At 32.1% G+C, this 17,849-nt stretch overlaps 1 protein-coding gene across 1 annotated transcript in view; it reads left to right on the top strand.

The window, feature by feature from the left end:
* LOC127708616 (short transient receptor potential channel 7-like) overlaps positions 1 to 4,043 on the top strand; it is a 49,197-nt gene extending 45,154 nt beyond the window's left edge. The window contains exon 15 of the mRNA XM_052213639.1: positions 2,480 to 4,043. Within this exon, the coding sequence (XP_052069599.1) occupies positions 2,480 to 2,892 (413 nt within the window). The 3' untranslated portion in view covers positions 2,893 to 4,043. The remainder of the gene's footprint in view (positions 1 to 2,479) is intronic.
* The last annotated feature ends 13,806 nt before the right edge of the window (positions 4,044 to 17,849 follow it).

Genomic DNA, 17,849 nt, shown 5'->3' with positions numbered 1-17,849 from the left:
CCGTATGCCGTATACATATTTCAAACTAAGGTTAAAAATCCCTCGTACAAAGTTGACTTAAGATTAATTTGTCCTTTTTTTATTATATAACTCCTTCCGTGTCTACGCATATTTCACTTTCCTGACTTTCAAATGTCCTGATAAAGGTAAATCCAGAAAAGGTACTTCAGGATTTTGCATTTATCGAGTCTTGTTTTCTTTAAATATTCAATTAATAAGTAACGTTCGTGCAGATTCTAGCTGTACGGAATACATTAACAGGGGTTTGCTCCTATCACTAAAAACAATGCTCCAACAGAAATATGGGAAAAACGACTGAAATCGATAGTTTATTAGTTTTACAGTCACCATAACAATTTCGTGTCTGTGTCTAAACTCACTAGTGACATGTTTTCGCGGTCTTAGATCTTTAGATACTAGAAAATTCATCTGATCTATTAATTTACAGATTGTGTCCTATTTCCAATTGTGACATTTTAACTGAGTGTGAATTCGCATGGCGGGTGATTAATGCATAGCAGACAACGCTTCACCTATCGACGCACCCGATCTCGCTGGATTTGAAATTTATTCGATTGCCTTAGGTTTTTTGTTTTTTACTTTGATTTGTATCGTCTAAATGGATTTCTGATATTTGCACAACAATAAACTACTGTGACCTCTAATTAACATAAGAAATAAAGAAAAGATAATAAAAGGTATCTGAAATTGGTCAAAACTTTCATAAATGTTATCAAAAATTAAGTGATTTATTATGGAAGTGGCAATTCTCGTCCACCTTTTTACAGTAATATCAAATATCAAGCTAAATCGTTTAGGATCCATACTTTAATTTATCATTTGGCTTTATAGACTTATTGATAAATGTTCCGAATGTCATACAGATGAGAGGTTTAACTAGCTATAAAACCAGGTTTAATCCACCATTTTCTACATAAGGAAATTCCTGTACCAAGTCAGGAATATGACAGTTGTGTTTGAGCTTTTGTCTTTCCGTTTTGAATTTTTCTTGGAGTTCGGTGTTTTTGTTATTTTACTTTTTGGTATCTTTCGCCTCTATTTCATTAGGTTGATGTTGTTTATCAACAGTTGCGTGTGATATTTTTCAGGAGGAACATCTATTGTATATTTATTTAGTTTGAAGCGAGACTTAATGTTTCATTTTATTTTTTATGTCTTGAAATTCTGTTCGAATCGATTCTGGTATACAATCGCTTTTTCTTGTTGATGATATTACTGTGTGTAAGTTAATGTCACTGAAGTACGAGTGCAGGACTGTATGATTTCTTATCACCAGTTTAAGTACTTTCAGCTAATAAGGGAGAGCACCGTATGATGCGGTATTGTTTTGCTTGTACTTATGTTTTTGTTATACATTGTATATTATACCGCTATAAAAGAGTTAAGTTTCCCTCCTATGCCGATGTTTTTTACACATTCTTTCATTTCATAAATATTTTGTTATTCCAAATACCGAAATTGAAAGTGGAGGCTTAAGATCTCAAATAATTAGCCTAACTTCTCCATATGTGCCTAATCCAAAGAATTTGTTAATTGATATGTTATACTGTTATTTTAAAGTTAAGTGCTTTTCTTGTGGTTTTATTTGTACTATGCTCTGGTATGTGTGTTTTGTTAATGTACTGATCGAGATTAAAAAGGGGGAGGGTTTAGTTCCCTTGAAACTAGTTTAACCCTGCTACATATTCATATGTCTGTCCAAAGTGAGAAACCTCGTCAGTCTAATGTAATATCTTAATGTTTTTCCTTATTTGGATAACTTTGTTTTGCTGACAGATCTTCGATTGTGTCTGTTTTTATAGATTTTTTTATGTTTTTAAAAATTTTATAGACTAGGTACGATACATAGCTTGACATATTTGATAGACACCCGACTACTTTTTTTATGGCAGTTTGTTGCCATCTAGATTTATTTTTATTTTTTTGTCGGTGGGTTGATGTCTCATTGACGTATACCCCACATCTCGGATTGTCATATCAGAATAAGATACTTTTACTCAAGGACAAGATGCGATGTTGTATATATTTATTCGGTTTTATCCGCGGCTTATTATTTTTTTTAAGTTAAAATTGAAATGTTATAGTTGAGATTATGCAACTTGAACAGTTACTTAAGGAGCCATATTGTCGTAATCAACGCAGTGATTAAGTCGAATAATAAGTGCATTTAAGCGGTGTTGTGAAGAAGAACATACCTTTCGATCCATCGCTTAATTAGCAAATACTGAATGTTCCAGAGAACCATGGCCAACTAGACAATTTACCACAGTGTTTGTCTGTATAAACAACACTTCTTTTATAAAAGTTTAAGAGATTCTTGCACGCACCTGATATTTCCTAAAAGAAATATATGTAAAAGTAATAGATGTGAAAGAAAAGTCCACTAACAGTTTAACACAATGTGGTTTCTATGGTTTTCATTTCTGATTATGTTAAAATTTTATTCTATCATTTTCAGCTGGTAAATCTGGATTGAAGAGAAAAACAACTGCAAGACAACAAACAAGGCGTGTGTCAAATAGTGTTCCATCAGGGCCGACAACTCTCGTTATACCTCAGTTAGACGCTATTCAAAGATCACAGAAGCTTCTTGACGTTAGACTTCAGCATTTACAAGCTAGTAGTAAAGAGAATAATAGAATTATTGACGATGTAGAATTTCTACGTAAAGTAATGACAGAAAATCAAAAAGCATTATATAATATAATACAAGCTTTAGGTAATATGCAAGGTGAAATTGTTAATTTAGTCAAATGTTTTGCACCAATACCAGCTAGTAATGACGTCAGTCAACCAAGTACACATCAGAATTCTAAGTCAGCACAAAAGAAGCGATCTAGTCACGCAGACGATGCAGAAAGTGAGGTTTAACTACTCCTTACTTCTAGAAATAAGGCAGCGTTTAAAATATGGTTTTTAATTTTATCTTCTTTTTTGTTGTTTATTTGTAAAATAATTTTAGTAAATTTTGTGCTATGTTAGAAAAAAATATATATGACAAAGTTCCTTAATACGTAATAGTGAATACTTCAATTAACTCGTTTTTTTTTTTATTTCTTATTGATTCTTTACTGCTTGTTGCTAATCATAATTTGAAACAAATTTCTGTAGTGATCATTTCCGGTTTTACAGATTTTACAAATTCTGTGACTTTAAAGTCCTTTCTGAATTTACATTTAGATTCAACTGTTTGTAATACAAGCGAGTATTTTTATACAATTCAAAAGATCGAATCAGTTATGGGGTGGTCAAAAATCAGACTTGAATGAAGGATTCGATATGATTTTTTATAGCATAACATAGGTGTTATTCACTGATTTGAAATGACTGTAGTATTGACTCCTTTTGGAATCCATCTTTGGTGTGTTTTTGGATTAATTGCTCATTTTCTAAATTTGGTTTCTAGCACCACTGATGATAACTTAATTTTGGAAATATGCATACACTGCATGGTGGCCATCAAATGAAATTTGGAATCCTCTGAGTATTCCATCTGTCTAAATGAAAATTTAAGACCAAATGGCCAATATTGATTACAATATGTAAAGAAGTAAACAATCAATAATCTGAAACGAACAAAAAATTAATAAGAAAATACATAAAACAAGAAAAAACACGAAAGTTTACATAAATAGCAATACCTCGATTGCTAATATTACTAAGCTTTTCAAAATTTGAAATTTTTGGCTTTAAAAACTTTAAATCACGAGCGTTCTTGATAAAGGTTATTCGAAAAACACGTGTTATACCCCCGGTATTCATATCAAAAATTATATATACTTTTTAATTTTCTGCTGAATTGAATTATATGCTCAATAGAAATATTTGCATATTTTTATAGGTACTTTTGTTTGTATAGTTGGTATTTTTTTTTAAATTGTTTGTTGTTATTTTATAATAGAGTAATATATGATTACGGCTTTTTATTGAAGATTGAGAATAAATGTCAGTTGGCTGGTTCAACTGATTACTTGAGAAATTGGTTTTCATTATAATTATAAATAAATTTGACTAAAATTTAAGGCTTTCTTTGTTTAAATCTTTTTGCCAACAATAGTACAGAACATCTTTTGCTTAAACTAATTATATCCCAGATTAATTTACCTAATTAGTGAGGTCTTGGTTCAAATACATCAGTCCGTCATTTCATCATAATGTGTTTATGAAGAAATATTTCAGAGTACTCAAAAGATTTTCATTTCTTGCTTGAACATGCATTTGTCTCCATTGTGGTTTTTATGGAATAGGTGCTTTGACTCATTAACACATTGGTGGGCACAAACGTAACATTCTAGAAGAATATAAATAGCATTTGAACTTTTGACGGTTATATTGCAAAGTGGGGTTATAAATACAACCGTTTTAAGAATAGTTTACGAAATCGGAGAATATCCAAATGAGCAAGCTGTTAAAATACAGAGATAAAAAAGAAAAAGAAAAAAATATTAAAATTAAGAATGGAAATGGGGAATGTGTCAAAGAGACAACAACCCGACCATAGAGCAGACAACATTGCATATTTTCTATCATACCAACCATCTATTAAACCGCTTCGATGTCATTCGGGAGTGTTGGGGATGAATTAGAAAAAAAAAACACAAAGCCTTCTAAGATCTTTCCCGAGCCCAACTCCATCTCAACACCCCAATGATGGATTACAGAAAACAAGACTGTCTGAGGAATCTGCTGGTGCGTTCTGGAGTTGATGAAGTTTATAAGCCCACGTTGCTGCTGGGGAATGCCGCTCGTATGGTGACAAAAGCTACAAATGTTGCACACAGATGCATCATTGATTACCATTATTCAGTCAGCATACACAAAAGAACTACAAAATATTTTATAATGTGACCTACAAAAGTTTTAATGTTATTTACAGTAAAATACGTCGCCATTCAATACCATCCCCCCCACGGATGGGCAAAAGAGCGATATCACAAAGAAGTCATATCTCCAAAAAGTAAAAAACAAAAATACCGAACTCCGAGGAAAATTCTAAACGTAAAGTCCCTAAGCAAATGGCAAAATCAAAAGCTCAAACACATCAAACGAATTAATTACAACTGTCATATTCCTGACTTGGTACAGGCATTTTCTTGTGTAGAAAATGGTGGATTAAACCTGGTTTTATATTTAGCTAAACCTCTCACTTGCATGACAGTCGCATAAAAGTCCATTATATTGACAACGATGTGTATACAAAACAAACAGACATAATAGGTAAAAATGTCAAAATAGGGGTACAGCAGTCAACATTGTGTTATAATCTTAATCACAATAAAAACAAACAAATATGTCAACAAAGAAAAACAAAAAGGCATATAGAGAAAGCACATTAGCAAAAACGAAAGACAAGAATACAAAAATTTACCATAGCACAATAACACAATGACGGGATGTATAAATACCGAGCCACGTTAAATGGATATTACCAAAAATAGACATAACAGTAATAATAATAATTTACAAATACAAATAAAAGAATACTATAACTCGTTATTAAGATGATAAACAACGTTAGTACCTAGAATCTATACTTCAAGACCATCGTGTATTATTTGTCAAGTTGACACTGAATATTTATCAACAAGGTCTTGGTATCTTCCGATGAACTTATTTAGAAAAAGGACGATACGTTCTTTGACATACCCCTGGTTCATCAACTTTCTGCTCAGACACTGGTGACGTTTTACAAAGTCTGAGTAGTAGCTGCAAGCTCTTGAATGCCGAATGAGTTGGGAAATGTATATCCTATAAGCAGGTGAAGTTGGTATATTGCTACTAAGGTGGGGGAAATTGATAATGTCAAAATTAAAATCGTGTTTGTTATAGATTCTGATACTGAGATGACCGGTTATGTCAGATTCGAGGTATGTCTAAAAATGAGGCGAAGGAAGCCGTGTCTGTTGTTTCTTTAATTTCTAGTTCTGGAGGATATATTAATGGAACCCAATCAGAAAAGTTTGGATTGTTAATGGAAAGAACATCGTCAATATATCTGATTGTGAAATTAAATGATCTGGCTTCTTTGATCTGCTTGTTTTGACAAGTGTCTGAAGGAACTCCAACTCATATGAAAATAAGAAGAGGTCGACAAGGAGAGTCGCACAGTTCGTTCCAATTGGAATGCCGACAATTTGTTGAAAAAGTCTACCTCCAAATTCAACAAATATATTGTCAATAAGAAACTCCAGCATACTGATCACTTGTTTCTCTGTGTAGCATATTTTACTTTTTTGTTCACTATTAACAAAATACCGTATGGTACTCCAAAGTAATAAATTTATAGCGTATGCTACCATTTTTATGTTGAAAAGCATTGTGGTAATTTCTTTTTGACAATTTTTCAATTTCACATGGGGAATGGTGGTATACAGGGTTGAAAAATCAGAGAAAGATCGAGATTTAAAATTATCCAGAAGTTCTTTAGAGTTTTTTAGAATCCACATATGGTTAACACCACTACGCGAGAAAACAGTTTCACAGAATTTCTAAAGACCCTCTTTCATTGCGGACAGAATCTTTGTCAATCTAATGGACAATTCTTTCCTCGAACATGGTCCTACAATCTGTCGATACCTATATTTTGGCTTTGCAGGAGGTCATGTTGTTTCCTGACTGTTAATGACGTCTCTACACTAAATCCCTTGGAAGTAGGATGTGTACTGATTGATATTTACTCTTAGATACATGATTTTTTATTAGTTGTTGTGGGCTTTGAAGTAACTTTCAGTTTGCGATTACTCTCTGATCTGTTCATTGTGTCTTTTGTGTTTTGTTGGTTTTTTTAAGTTATGGGAGGGTTTGACGCCAGCATACATGTTGTACCCGCCACATTCTGTATGTGACTGTCCCAAGTCAGGAGCCTGCAATTCAGTGGTTGTCGTTTGTTCCTATATATCATGTTGGTTTTTGTTTATTGTTTTGTACATAAATCAGGATGCTAGTTTCTCATTTGCGTAAATCTACATTATATTTCGAAACTTTTTATAGCTTACTATGAGGTATGGGTTTTGTTTATTGTTGAAGCCCGTACAGTGACATATAGTTGTTAACTTCTTCGTCATTTGGTCTCTGGTTTAGAGTTGTCTCATTGTCAATCATACAGCATCTTCTTTTTTTTTATAGTATAACATAAACAACGCCCCGACACATGCCTAAGAGTTCATTAGTGAGTTTTTTTTCCTCATTTGTATCACTGTCAGGTTTATGGATCATTTTAAGAATTGATTTTATCTTAGGGGACGACTATTTGATTTTGATGGAAGATATGTAGATTTTTATTTTTCCAAGGGAGAATATTCATTTTCACTTTTTGCTCTGACTGAATAATGATTTTGCGAAAATAGTTTCCTATTTGTACACACATATTTTGTGGTGCAGAATATTTGTTTCCACCTTGACTAGTTCAAAATAATTGTTATTTAAAAGTTTATACCAGGCAAGGGATTTCACTTCGAAAGTTCTCCACCCATCAATTCGATGCACCCCCACACACACAATACTTTATTTTTATTAAAAGGTAAACAAAGATACCAAGAAGGCATATTACAATTTCTAATGATAAAGGTGGATATATGTATATATGTCGTAGCATATAATAAAATCAACAACCGGGAAGACTACACAGTCTATGAAAAAGATAAATGGTTGCCAAGTTGGAGGAACATTAAAGCTTGATATTATTTTGAAGGACTGGTAAAAAATGGGGTGGAAGTGACAGACAGCAGCATGTCATTTTGCCCATGGGGTAAAACGAAATGGTGAAGGTACTTTTTGTCCTTTTTTGTGAGTTATCTTAATTTGTGCCTAGCATCGATCGGATGAGTCAAACCCTTTCCAACTGTAATGTCATATTTTGTTGTTTTAGAACTATGCTGTTTTAGTTTTGAAGGAGTATTGCGAACGTTCACAAACATATTTAACATTACATCATTTTTTTTTTCTATCCGCTTTCAAATGTTTGAGCGTCTTCGATGAAGGAGAATCCAGAAGCGCTTCGGGGGTACAAACTTTTTAAAAGCATTATTTCCATTTATGCGCCTATTCCAAGTCAGAAGCCTGTAGTAATACAGTTGATGTCTGCAAAAATTGGGTTTTTTTTTCGTTTATTGTTATGTCATAATTTAGGCTGGGTTTATTTTTCGTTTCAATTGTTGTTGCCGTTTGTAGCCGACTTAATGATATAATCATATCATATATAGATATAAGAAGATGTGGTATGAGTGCCAATGAGACAACTCTCCATCCAAGTCACAATATGTAAAAGTAAACCATTATAGGTCAAAGTACTGCCTTCAACACGGAGCCTTGGCTCACACCGAACAGCAAGCTATAAAGGGCCCCAAAAGTTACTATACTAAGTGTAAAACCATTCAATCAGGAAACTAACGGTCTAATCTATATAAAAAACGAGAAACGAGAAACACTTATGAACCACATCAACAAACGACAACCACTGAACAACAGGTTCCTGACTTAGGACAGGTGCAAACAAATGCAGCGGGTTTAAACGTTTTAACAGGCGCTAACCTTCACCCTAACCTGAAAAAATAGTGTAACATCACAACATAGAAAGACACACTATAAAATATCAATTGAAATGGCTTAACTCAATAAAAAAATATTGTAACAAAAGCAAGTAAACATACACTGAACGAATAAATGTGATCTTTAACACAATGTAAATACAAAATTAATAAAAAAAAAAGACAACTATAACCTTGGACAAAATGCCGTTAAATAAAACAACGTACACAGGTAAATAAACATAGTTTTGTTGTAAGGAGTACATGGAGTACGGAAATATTTTTTACAAAATAAATAAATTTGTTGTTCATAGTACGAGAACAGAAGTGAAAATAATCGTCGTACTAAATACTTCAAAGGTGGTATGTATTAAAAATAGTGAGACGAGATATAACACAAAATAAGTAAACATTTAATAACAAAAATGCATTACAAACTGTATCAACAGGTCAAATTAACACGAAAGAACGATTTGAGAGTACTCGCAGTTACTGAAAGCTAGTTAAAAGCCAAAAACAATTAATAATAAAAAATCATGCATCAGAGACTAAAATTAACTAAAACACATCCCCGGGATTTAGTGTTTTAACGTCATGGACAGTCAAAGAAGACATGACTTGTGCAATGCCAAAATAAACGTATCGACAGGCAGTAGTATAGTTAGGATTTAACCTTTTAGTAAATATGTATAAAGTTATATATAGATAAAGTAATCTCTACATAGAAAATGAACGTGGATGTGTATTAATACATCCCCAAAAAAATTTTTTAAAAAGAATACAAATTTAGTTATGTTTTAATTTGTTCATAGCCCTTTATTTTTATAAAGCATTGATTAGTTCAATTAAGAAAATTGTTTTGATCTTGTCCATAATACATTTGAGCGACTTTTTGTGTTTTAAACAAATCCCAAAAACTTATCAAATAAATATAGATTTTAAGAATATAGTATTCAAGTTTAGATCAGTTAATATGCCCTTTTTTTCTTTGAACTGTTGCAATTTGATCTCATAGTTCATTAAAAACGAATATTTAAAAATAGTTTATGCGATGCTTTTTATTAAAAAAAGTATATTGCACGTCCAAGAGTTTGCATTGTCAGAAGATGTCACAATTGTGATTGGTACAAATTTTCATACAGCTTTTCAATAACATTTCATAGTGAATTCTTTATTTTGGAAAAATCTTGCTTATTAATACTTTCAGTTAGATTTGACAAATACAAATGTCATATCTATTGATTTAATTGTCCAACAAGATCGTCCACAGGAAGTATATTTCTACGTTTTGTATTTCTCTGTAAAGATGGCAGAAACTAGAAGATGGATAGATGAGATTTTAATGAGAATTTCATCATTGTTGACAAGCCTCCTCTGGTATTTCAACAGTTCTGTTTGAGGGGACGATATTCTTTTTGTTAGTGTTGTCGTCTTCTTCTTCTGGATGTGCAATCGGAGATTTCATTTCTGAAAAAAATATATTTAGCATTATATCAGATATAGGTAAGCATAATTCTTTACTTCTTAACGGCTGCGACATAAATGCTGATTTTAAAAGTATCTAGTATTTTTAATGATCAATTAGTTTACGTGTAACTATACTTTCGTTTAAAATTCTCTTTTCGAAAATGATGGATCACGAATCTCTTAAAATATGTGACTTTTGAAAACGACATCAGACATGTCACATACAAAGACAATGAACTTTTAAGAATCAGGAATTGCTTGATACTTGTTTTGTTCACAAAGTGAAACATTTTCTATTACATGCAATATATACGTAAATTCTTAAGGAAATCCCCACGTTCATATTCACATTCATTCAATTTAAGGTCCATATGATTCGACTCGAAATTATTTTGACTTTGTTTATGTTAAATGAAATGAGTTTGCGAAAAGCTTTACATATGATTGAAAGAAAAAAACAATATGTTTCGAAGCGGTACATTTTTAAAATTTTATTTCTCTTACCCTGTTCCTTGTTGCGTTCTTGACTTAGTAATCTTCGCTGTGACCATAGTTTTAACGTCATCGGGAAAATTATGATTACTAATAATACCACGACTCCTGACAAAATTTTAGCAACAAAATCTGAAAGTTTAAGATTATCTATTTTAGTAAATAATTTTCTCTTTTATAGTAATGATGATGAATAAGCCAAGATAATATCTTGATATGTGACATAGGTTTCTCATGAAGCGTTGAAAAATAAAACCTTCTGTTGACTTTTAGATGTTTTCTTTAGCTTAGTTTTTTTTAATTGTTCTAGTATAATTGAAGAGTAATTTAAATTTCCAAATTCAATAAAACAAAAAGTATGCAGTAAGATCTAATGATTTGATTACAGACCATTCAAACAGAAAGTAGAAAATTGTCACAAAATAAATCAAATAACATTGTGCTCTTATAGTAATATAATTCCGCTTTAGATGGGATTTTGTTGTTAAATCTGGTCGTATTGTTAAAAAAACACTTTAACACGTCAATCAACGATGTCAACTCTACACAACGGACAGCGGATCAAAAGAAAGCCCGTAAGCAAAATAGAAACGATATAGATTCACATTCGAAAAACGGCAAAGCTTACGAAAATTCTTCGGATGGTTGGCGAAGATACTCCGGAAATAATAGGCGTGGTAGAGGCAGAGGAGGTGTCAGTAAACCACGTAACGGATAGGTCAAATGTGGGTTTTGGAACATAAACGGCTGGAGTAAAAATCCGAACAGTGGTAAAAATAGTATACTAGCTTCGTGTTTAAGGAATCGAGGTCTGCATATAATTGGTCTTGCGGAAACCCATCTTGTGGGAGAAAATACTATAAAAATTGATGGTTATAAATGATATGGAAATAACCGAAAATTAATACATGTACGTGCTCGGGCTGGATCCGGTGGCGTAGGACTGTTAGTGAAAAACGATATTCATTCACAGTTCAATGCAGTGAAAGTGGACGCATTTTATGGGTACAATTTTCTGAAATTAACAACCAAGATAATTGGTTTTTTTTTGTGTGTGGTTTATCTACCGCCGGAACACTCTGCGCGTTCGGTCAACATCCATGATTTATTTGATACGCTTATGTCCAAAATATATACAATTCCAAATGGTAGTCATTTTAAGCTCACATTTCCTAAAAGGAAATGTGAGCTTTTGCAATCACTTGGCGTCCGTCGTCGTCCGTCGTCCGAGGATCTTCTCCTCTCAAACTAATAAACCAATGTCAACCAAACTTCAGTTGAATGATCCTTAGAGTATCTAGTATAAAGTTTGTGTTTTATTTTCTGTTTCGTCAAAAACATGGCCGCCATGGATAAAAATAGAACATAGGGGTAAAATGCAGTTTTTGGCTTATATCTCAAAAACTGAAGCATTTAGAGCAAATCTGACACGAGATAAAAGTGTTCATTAGGTCAAGAACTACCTGCCCTGAAATTTTCAGATGAATCAGACAACCGATGTTTGGGTTATTGCCCCTGAATTGATGATTTAAAGGAAATTTAGCAGTTTTGGTTATTATCTTGAATATTATTATAGATAATGATAAACTGTAAACAGTAAAAATGTTTAGTAAAGTAAGATCTATAAATAAGGCAAATGATCAAAATTGTCAATTGACCCTTTAAGGAATATTTGCCCTTTTAAGGTAATTTTACATAATTTGTTCATCATGATTGTTACTTTCAAAAATCTTCTCTGAAACTATTGAAGCAAATCCAGCCAAACTTGGGCTGAATGAACCTTAGGGTAATTAGTATGCATTTTATGTTTTATTTCCTTGTACGTCAAGAAACATGGCCACTGTGGCTTAAATAGAACATAGGGGTAAAATGCAGTTTTGATAAAAAAAAATTTATTTGCTGTTTTTGGTTATTTATCTTGAATATTATTATAAATAGGGAGACACTGTAAACATTCAGCAAAGTAAAATCTATAAATAACTGAATCTGTTTATTGTTTTTAACCCACCTTTCCTAATTGCCATGCAATACTCTTAGAATGCTGGATACTATCCACACTGTTTTGTGTCCACATTTATTAATTATACATTAAAAATATAAAAGCAAAAGAAAAAGAAAAACTTTGATGAAAAATCTAAATAAAAAACTACAGGTGAGCGATTCAGGCTCTTGAGAGCCTCTTGTTATTTATGCGGTGATTGGAATAGGCGAGTGTCCGATATAGAAGATTATATACAAGGAATTGACTTTTTGCCAGAACGTAATGTTGTAGATCTTACACCTAATAATTACGGCGACTTGTTTTGTGAATTTCTAAGCAATATAAATTGTTGTTTTTTAAATGGCCGAAATTTTATCAACAATGACTTTACGTTTGTGTCATCCAGAGGATCATCGGTCGTTGACAATTGTGTAGTACCTTATGAAAAACTGTCATTTTTTAAAAACTTTGAAGTCATTCGAGCAAGAACACTAATAGAAGAAAGTGCAACCGTAGACTCTTATGACCCGAAACATATAACTCTTTGTTATGCTGGACATTTGTCACACCTGGTTATGATGTTCAACAAACCGTGTCCGATCAATTGACCAATAACGGATCTGTAAGATGAGTTAAATATGACACACGGAGTATTCCAAACGATTGGATGTCTGACAATGAAACAGTTTCCAAACTTAACACATGTATAACTGAGTTAAAGAAATCTGAAATAAACCAGTTAAATTTAGACAGTAAATATGAAAATTTGGTTAAAATTGTACATACTGAAATGGGTTTAAAGCTTAATAAACGTAAAAATTAATATACATGATGGCAAAAGTAACAAAACGAGACGTATGAAAAAACCTTGGTGGAACGACAACTTAACGCTTCTTTGGAACGATGTATGTAAAGAAAACCTTGGTGGAACGACAACTTTACACTTCTTTGGAACAATGTATGTAAAGAACCTTGGTGGAACGACAACTTATCACTTCTTTGGAATGATGTATGTAAAAAACCTTGGTGGAACGACAAATCAACACTTCTTTGGACCGATGTATGTAAAAAACCTTGGTGGAACGACAACTTAACACTTCTTTGGAACGATGTATGTAAAGCCGAGCGTATGTGGCATAAGTTTCATAGCGGATGCAAGAAGGATTTACGCCATATTTTTGTGGAAAAACGGAAAATGTTCGACAAAAGCAGTCAGAAAGCTAAACGTCAGTTTTGGTACCACAGTCAGGAACAACTTCTAGATGACCAACAACGGGATCCTCGAGAGTTCTGGAAGAAGATTGGTAAAGTCTGCGTTGGAAATGAACGGCAGAATTCTATACCGATGGAAGTGACACTAGACGATGGGACAACTAGTACAGATACAAACACTGTATTAAATAAATGGAAAAACTGTTTTAATAAATTATTAAATTGTAATAATCAGACCATTGACACTACTGTTAATATCAATATCTCTGATGATTTTTTAGACAGTGAAATATTGTTTGAAGAAGTAGTAAATGCTATTGCTAAAAGTAAAAATGGCAAGTCACCAGGTATTGACCAGTTGTCAGTAGAATTATTTAGAAATCATGCATGCATTGCTGTTATTTTGCATAAGTTATTTAATATATGTTTCAAGTAAGGAAAAATTCCTTCTGTATGGGGTAAAAGTATTATTACCCCAATTCTAAGTCTTCAACTTCAGATCCACGAGATCCTTTGTCATACAGGGGCATAACTCTAGTCCCCCTGTACATATAAATTACATTGCAGTATACTGAATGATAGGTTAGTGTATTGGTTAGAACAAAGAGATATTATTCATGACGAGCAAAATGGTTTCAGTAAAGGTAGATGTACAATTGACCATCGAAGTACATTGACTTCAACTATTGAAACTAGAAAATTGAGAAAGTTATCAACATTCACAGCTTTTATAGATTTTAAAAAAGCGTATGATACTGTTAGTAGAAAATTATTTTTACTAAATTGGATGATTTAGGAATTAGTACAAAATTTTTATGTACATTGAAAGCTATATATTCACATGTAGAATGTTGTATTAAACTTCATGGCAATATGACAGAATGGTTTGGCGTAAATTCAGGTTTAAAACAAGGATGTGTATTATCGCCTATTATGTTCAATATTTTCATTAATAGTTTAATTGATGTTATAAAAGCACTAGATATTCGTGTAGACATTGATGGTGAAAAAGTTTGTATACTTTTATATGCTGATGGCTAAAGTTGTAGTAAGGTCTGCAAGTCGAGCTCTAAGTTTATTGATTGTTAAAAGTAAAGCACATGGTGGTTTCCAGCACAGTACCTTTACAACATTATTTGATACTCTGGTCTGGCCAGTCATAAGCTATTGTTACATCCATTTGGGGCACTCGTTCTTTTTCTTGTATAAACGCTGTCCAGAACAGAGCTATCAGGTTTTTATGGGTGTGGCAAGTATACGCCAAATGATGCTATTAACGGGGACATGTGCTGGAGAACACCTAGTGTAAGACAATGGACATGTGTCTTTAGGCACTGGGCAAGATGTAGTTTCATGAACAATGACAGAATAAATTATAAAGTGTTCAAATGGTCACATAAAAATGCTGTAAATAATAAGAAAAACTGGTGTAATAGAATCATGAAAAGACTTAAAGATTGTAATTTTGAATTGTATGCTAGTCTTAACAGTGTGCTGCATAAGATATTGTTTTACAACTTGAAAATGTTTTATTTAATAAATGTATTGAAGAATGGCAAACGAAAATTTTGTCACAGAGTAATGGTAACAAGCTTCGTACTTATAAGCTATATAAATCGCAATACTGCACAGAGTTATATTTAAAACATAATATATTATAATAGATATAAGAAGATGTGGTATGAGTGCCAATGAGACAACTCTCCATCTAAGTCAAAATTTATAAAAGTAAACCAATATAGGTCAAAGTACGGTCTTCAACACGAAGCCTTGGCTCACACTGAACAGCAAGCTATAAAGGGCCCTAAAAATTACTAGTGTAAAACCATTCAAACGGGAAAACCCACGGTCTAATCTATATAAAAAACGAGAAACACTTGTGAACCACATCAACAAACGACAACTACCGAACATCAGATTCCTGTCTTAGGACAGGTGCAAACAATTGCAGCGGGTTTTAACGTTTTAATGGTACCAAACCTTCAGCCTTATCTGAAACAATAGTGTAACATCACAACATAGAAAGACAAACTATAAAATATCAATTGAAATGGCTTAACTCAATCAAAAGACATATTAACACCAGTGAACATACACTGAACAAATAAATTTGATCTATGATACAATGTTAATACAAAATGAATAAACTAAGGGAAGAATAATTAGAGTAACATGTTATACCGCTGTGAAATGTTAAACAATTTAAGAAAAACAATATGCTTGAACAAAAATATCAGCCATTTGCAATTACTTGTCTATTAAATTTAGAAGTGATTATGCAAAATTTAGATGTGGCGTTGCGCCACTTAAAATAGAAACAGGACGATATGAGAACAAACCATTAAATGAAAGATCTTGTTTTATGTGTAAAAATGAAATTGAAGATGAAAAACATGTATTTACTTTATGTCCTTTATATGCAGACCTTCAAAATATATAGTTGCTAAAACCTGCTTTGATATTTATGTAGAAGAACAAATTTCTTATTTATATATAGCTGATGATGCATTTTAAATCTTGGATATATATAGTTTTAAAATTGTGTAAAATATTGTATATAATTAATCATTTAATAGTCTCTCATAATTCTTAATAGAATGGCGCTTGTTTATGTTTTAGTATTTAAGCTTATGATATTTTACTGTTAGTTTTAATATACAATATGTTTTATATGTGTATTGGAATGTTTTATGTTATACTCTATGTTTTATATATGTATTGGAATGTTTTATGTTATACGTAATGTTTTATATGTGTATTTGAACGTGTGAGTTATACAAGTGGTGAGACTTTAATAAAATATTGAATCTGAATCTGGGATTATAACTTGTATGCAATAAAATGTGTGCAGGTGATTAATTGTGTGTCTGTTTTGCATATAATATGTTTAATGTTGCACAAAATGACATCAGGAAATATAATATTATACTAATGAAGACAAAAGCATACCTCTTTTCCAAAATGTGTCATCTTCTTTACATTTATTAATAATTTTCGTTAAGTTGTCAAAAACATGTCTATATTCTGGAAGAAAAAAAAACCTTATTTTTCAATCATTGAATAAAAAGAAATATTAATATATAATTTTATAACTAGAGTATTAAAGGGGCACTAGCTGTCAAATTCATATTCACTGATTTGACTCAAATTCTCAAAACAATTTACAATGCATGGGGTCGATAATATGTATCAACATTTCGTGTGTATTTTAGTCTAGACGCCATCTTATTAAACATCGTGTTGACCTCCGAAGACTGCCGACGGTCATACAACCCGATAAAAACATAAACATAGATTTGAATAGATAGCGAACTCGTGCAGTTGGATTTTTCTAAGTCTGTTTGATTTCATGTTATAGGTTTAAATTATATCTTAATCATCGTTTTTACCTGTATAAGAATTAGTTTTTGTGGATCGAATCAGTCAAATCAAATGGTTTACCCTTGTTTCACTTTTAATGTTAACATTCTTTTCCATTTAATAACTGAACACGCCTTATTCATGCATAAACCATTTCTAGCTAAGGGGTTAAATTGAAGTTCACATGAATACGGATTCAATCAATGAGGTCGAATTATTCACTTGCAAGTGAATAATTCATCAGCGATGTTGCTTAGCTTATTTTGACAAAATTGAACCAAACTGGCTTCTAAAAGCGAATTATTATTTCACTATTTCACTTTCATTAATGATTGAACAAAAAAAATCATATTTTATTTTTTTATATCTCGTAGCTAGTGCCCCTTTCAGTAAAAAAGAACATTGGTTGGTTATTTCACACCTCTTAGACACCTTTATAGTTATCTAAGATTGTTTGAAGGTAATTCTGTTACAGATAAGTACATACTTGATTAAATTGTTCCGTCCTTTATGGTGTTCTGAACGAAATAGTTCACACGTCTTGCATGATCCAAATGAACGGATCCACAACATAGTATGACTTGTGTCAAAGAGACAATGTTTACTTTCATATCATTGAACGATTTGTGCATAATAATTGTATCTTCTATTCATGTATATTCCTTTTTTTCAATGTTGTTTTGCTGTTAATTTTCCTTTCTAGTTATTTAAAATCTATTACCAAGAAATTCGTACGCCTAATAATATACATATTTTGTTATCTTAAATCGTTCGATGTTATATCAATTGTC

Source organism: Mytilus californianus, unplaced genomic scaffold (assembly GCF_021869535.1).
Source record: "Mytilus californianus isolate M0D057914Y unplaced genomic scaffold, xbMytCali1.0.p SCAF_7, whole genome shotgun sequence".
NCBI classification, from domain to species: Eukaryota; Metazoa; Mollusca; class Bivalvia; order Mytilida; family Mytilidae; genus Mytilus; species Mytilus californianus.
Note: the sequence above shows the minus strand (reverse complement) of the source record. Positions and strands in the feature narration are given on the sequence as shown.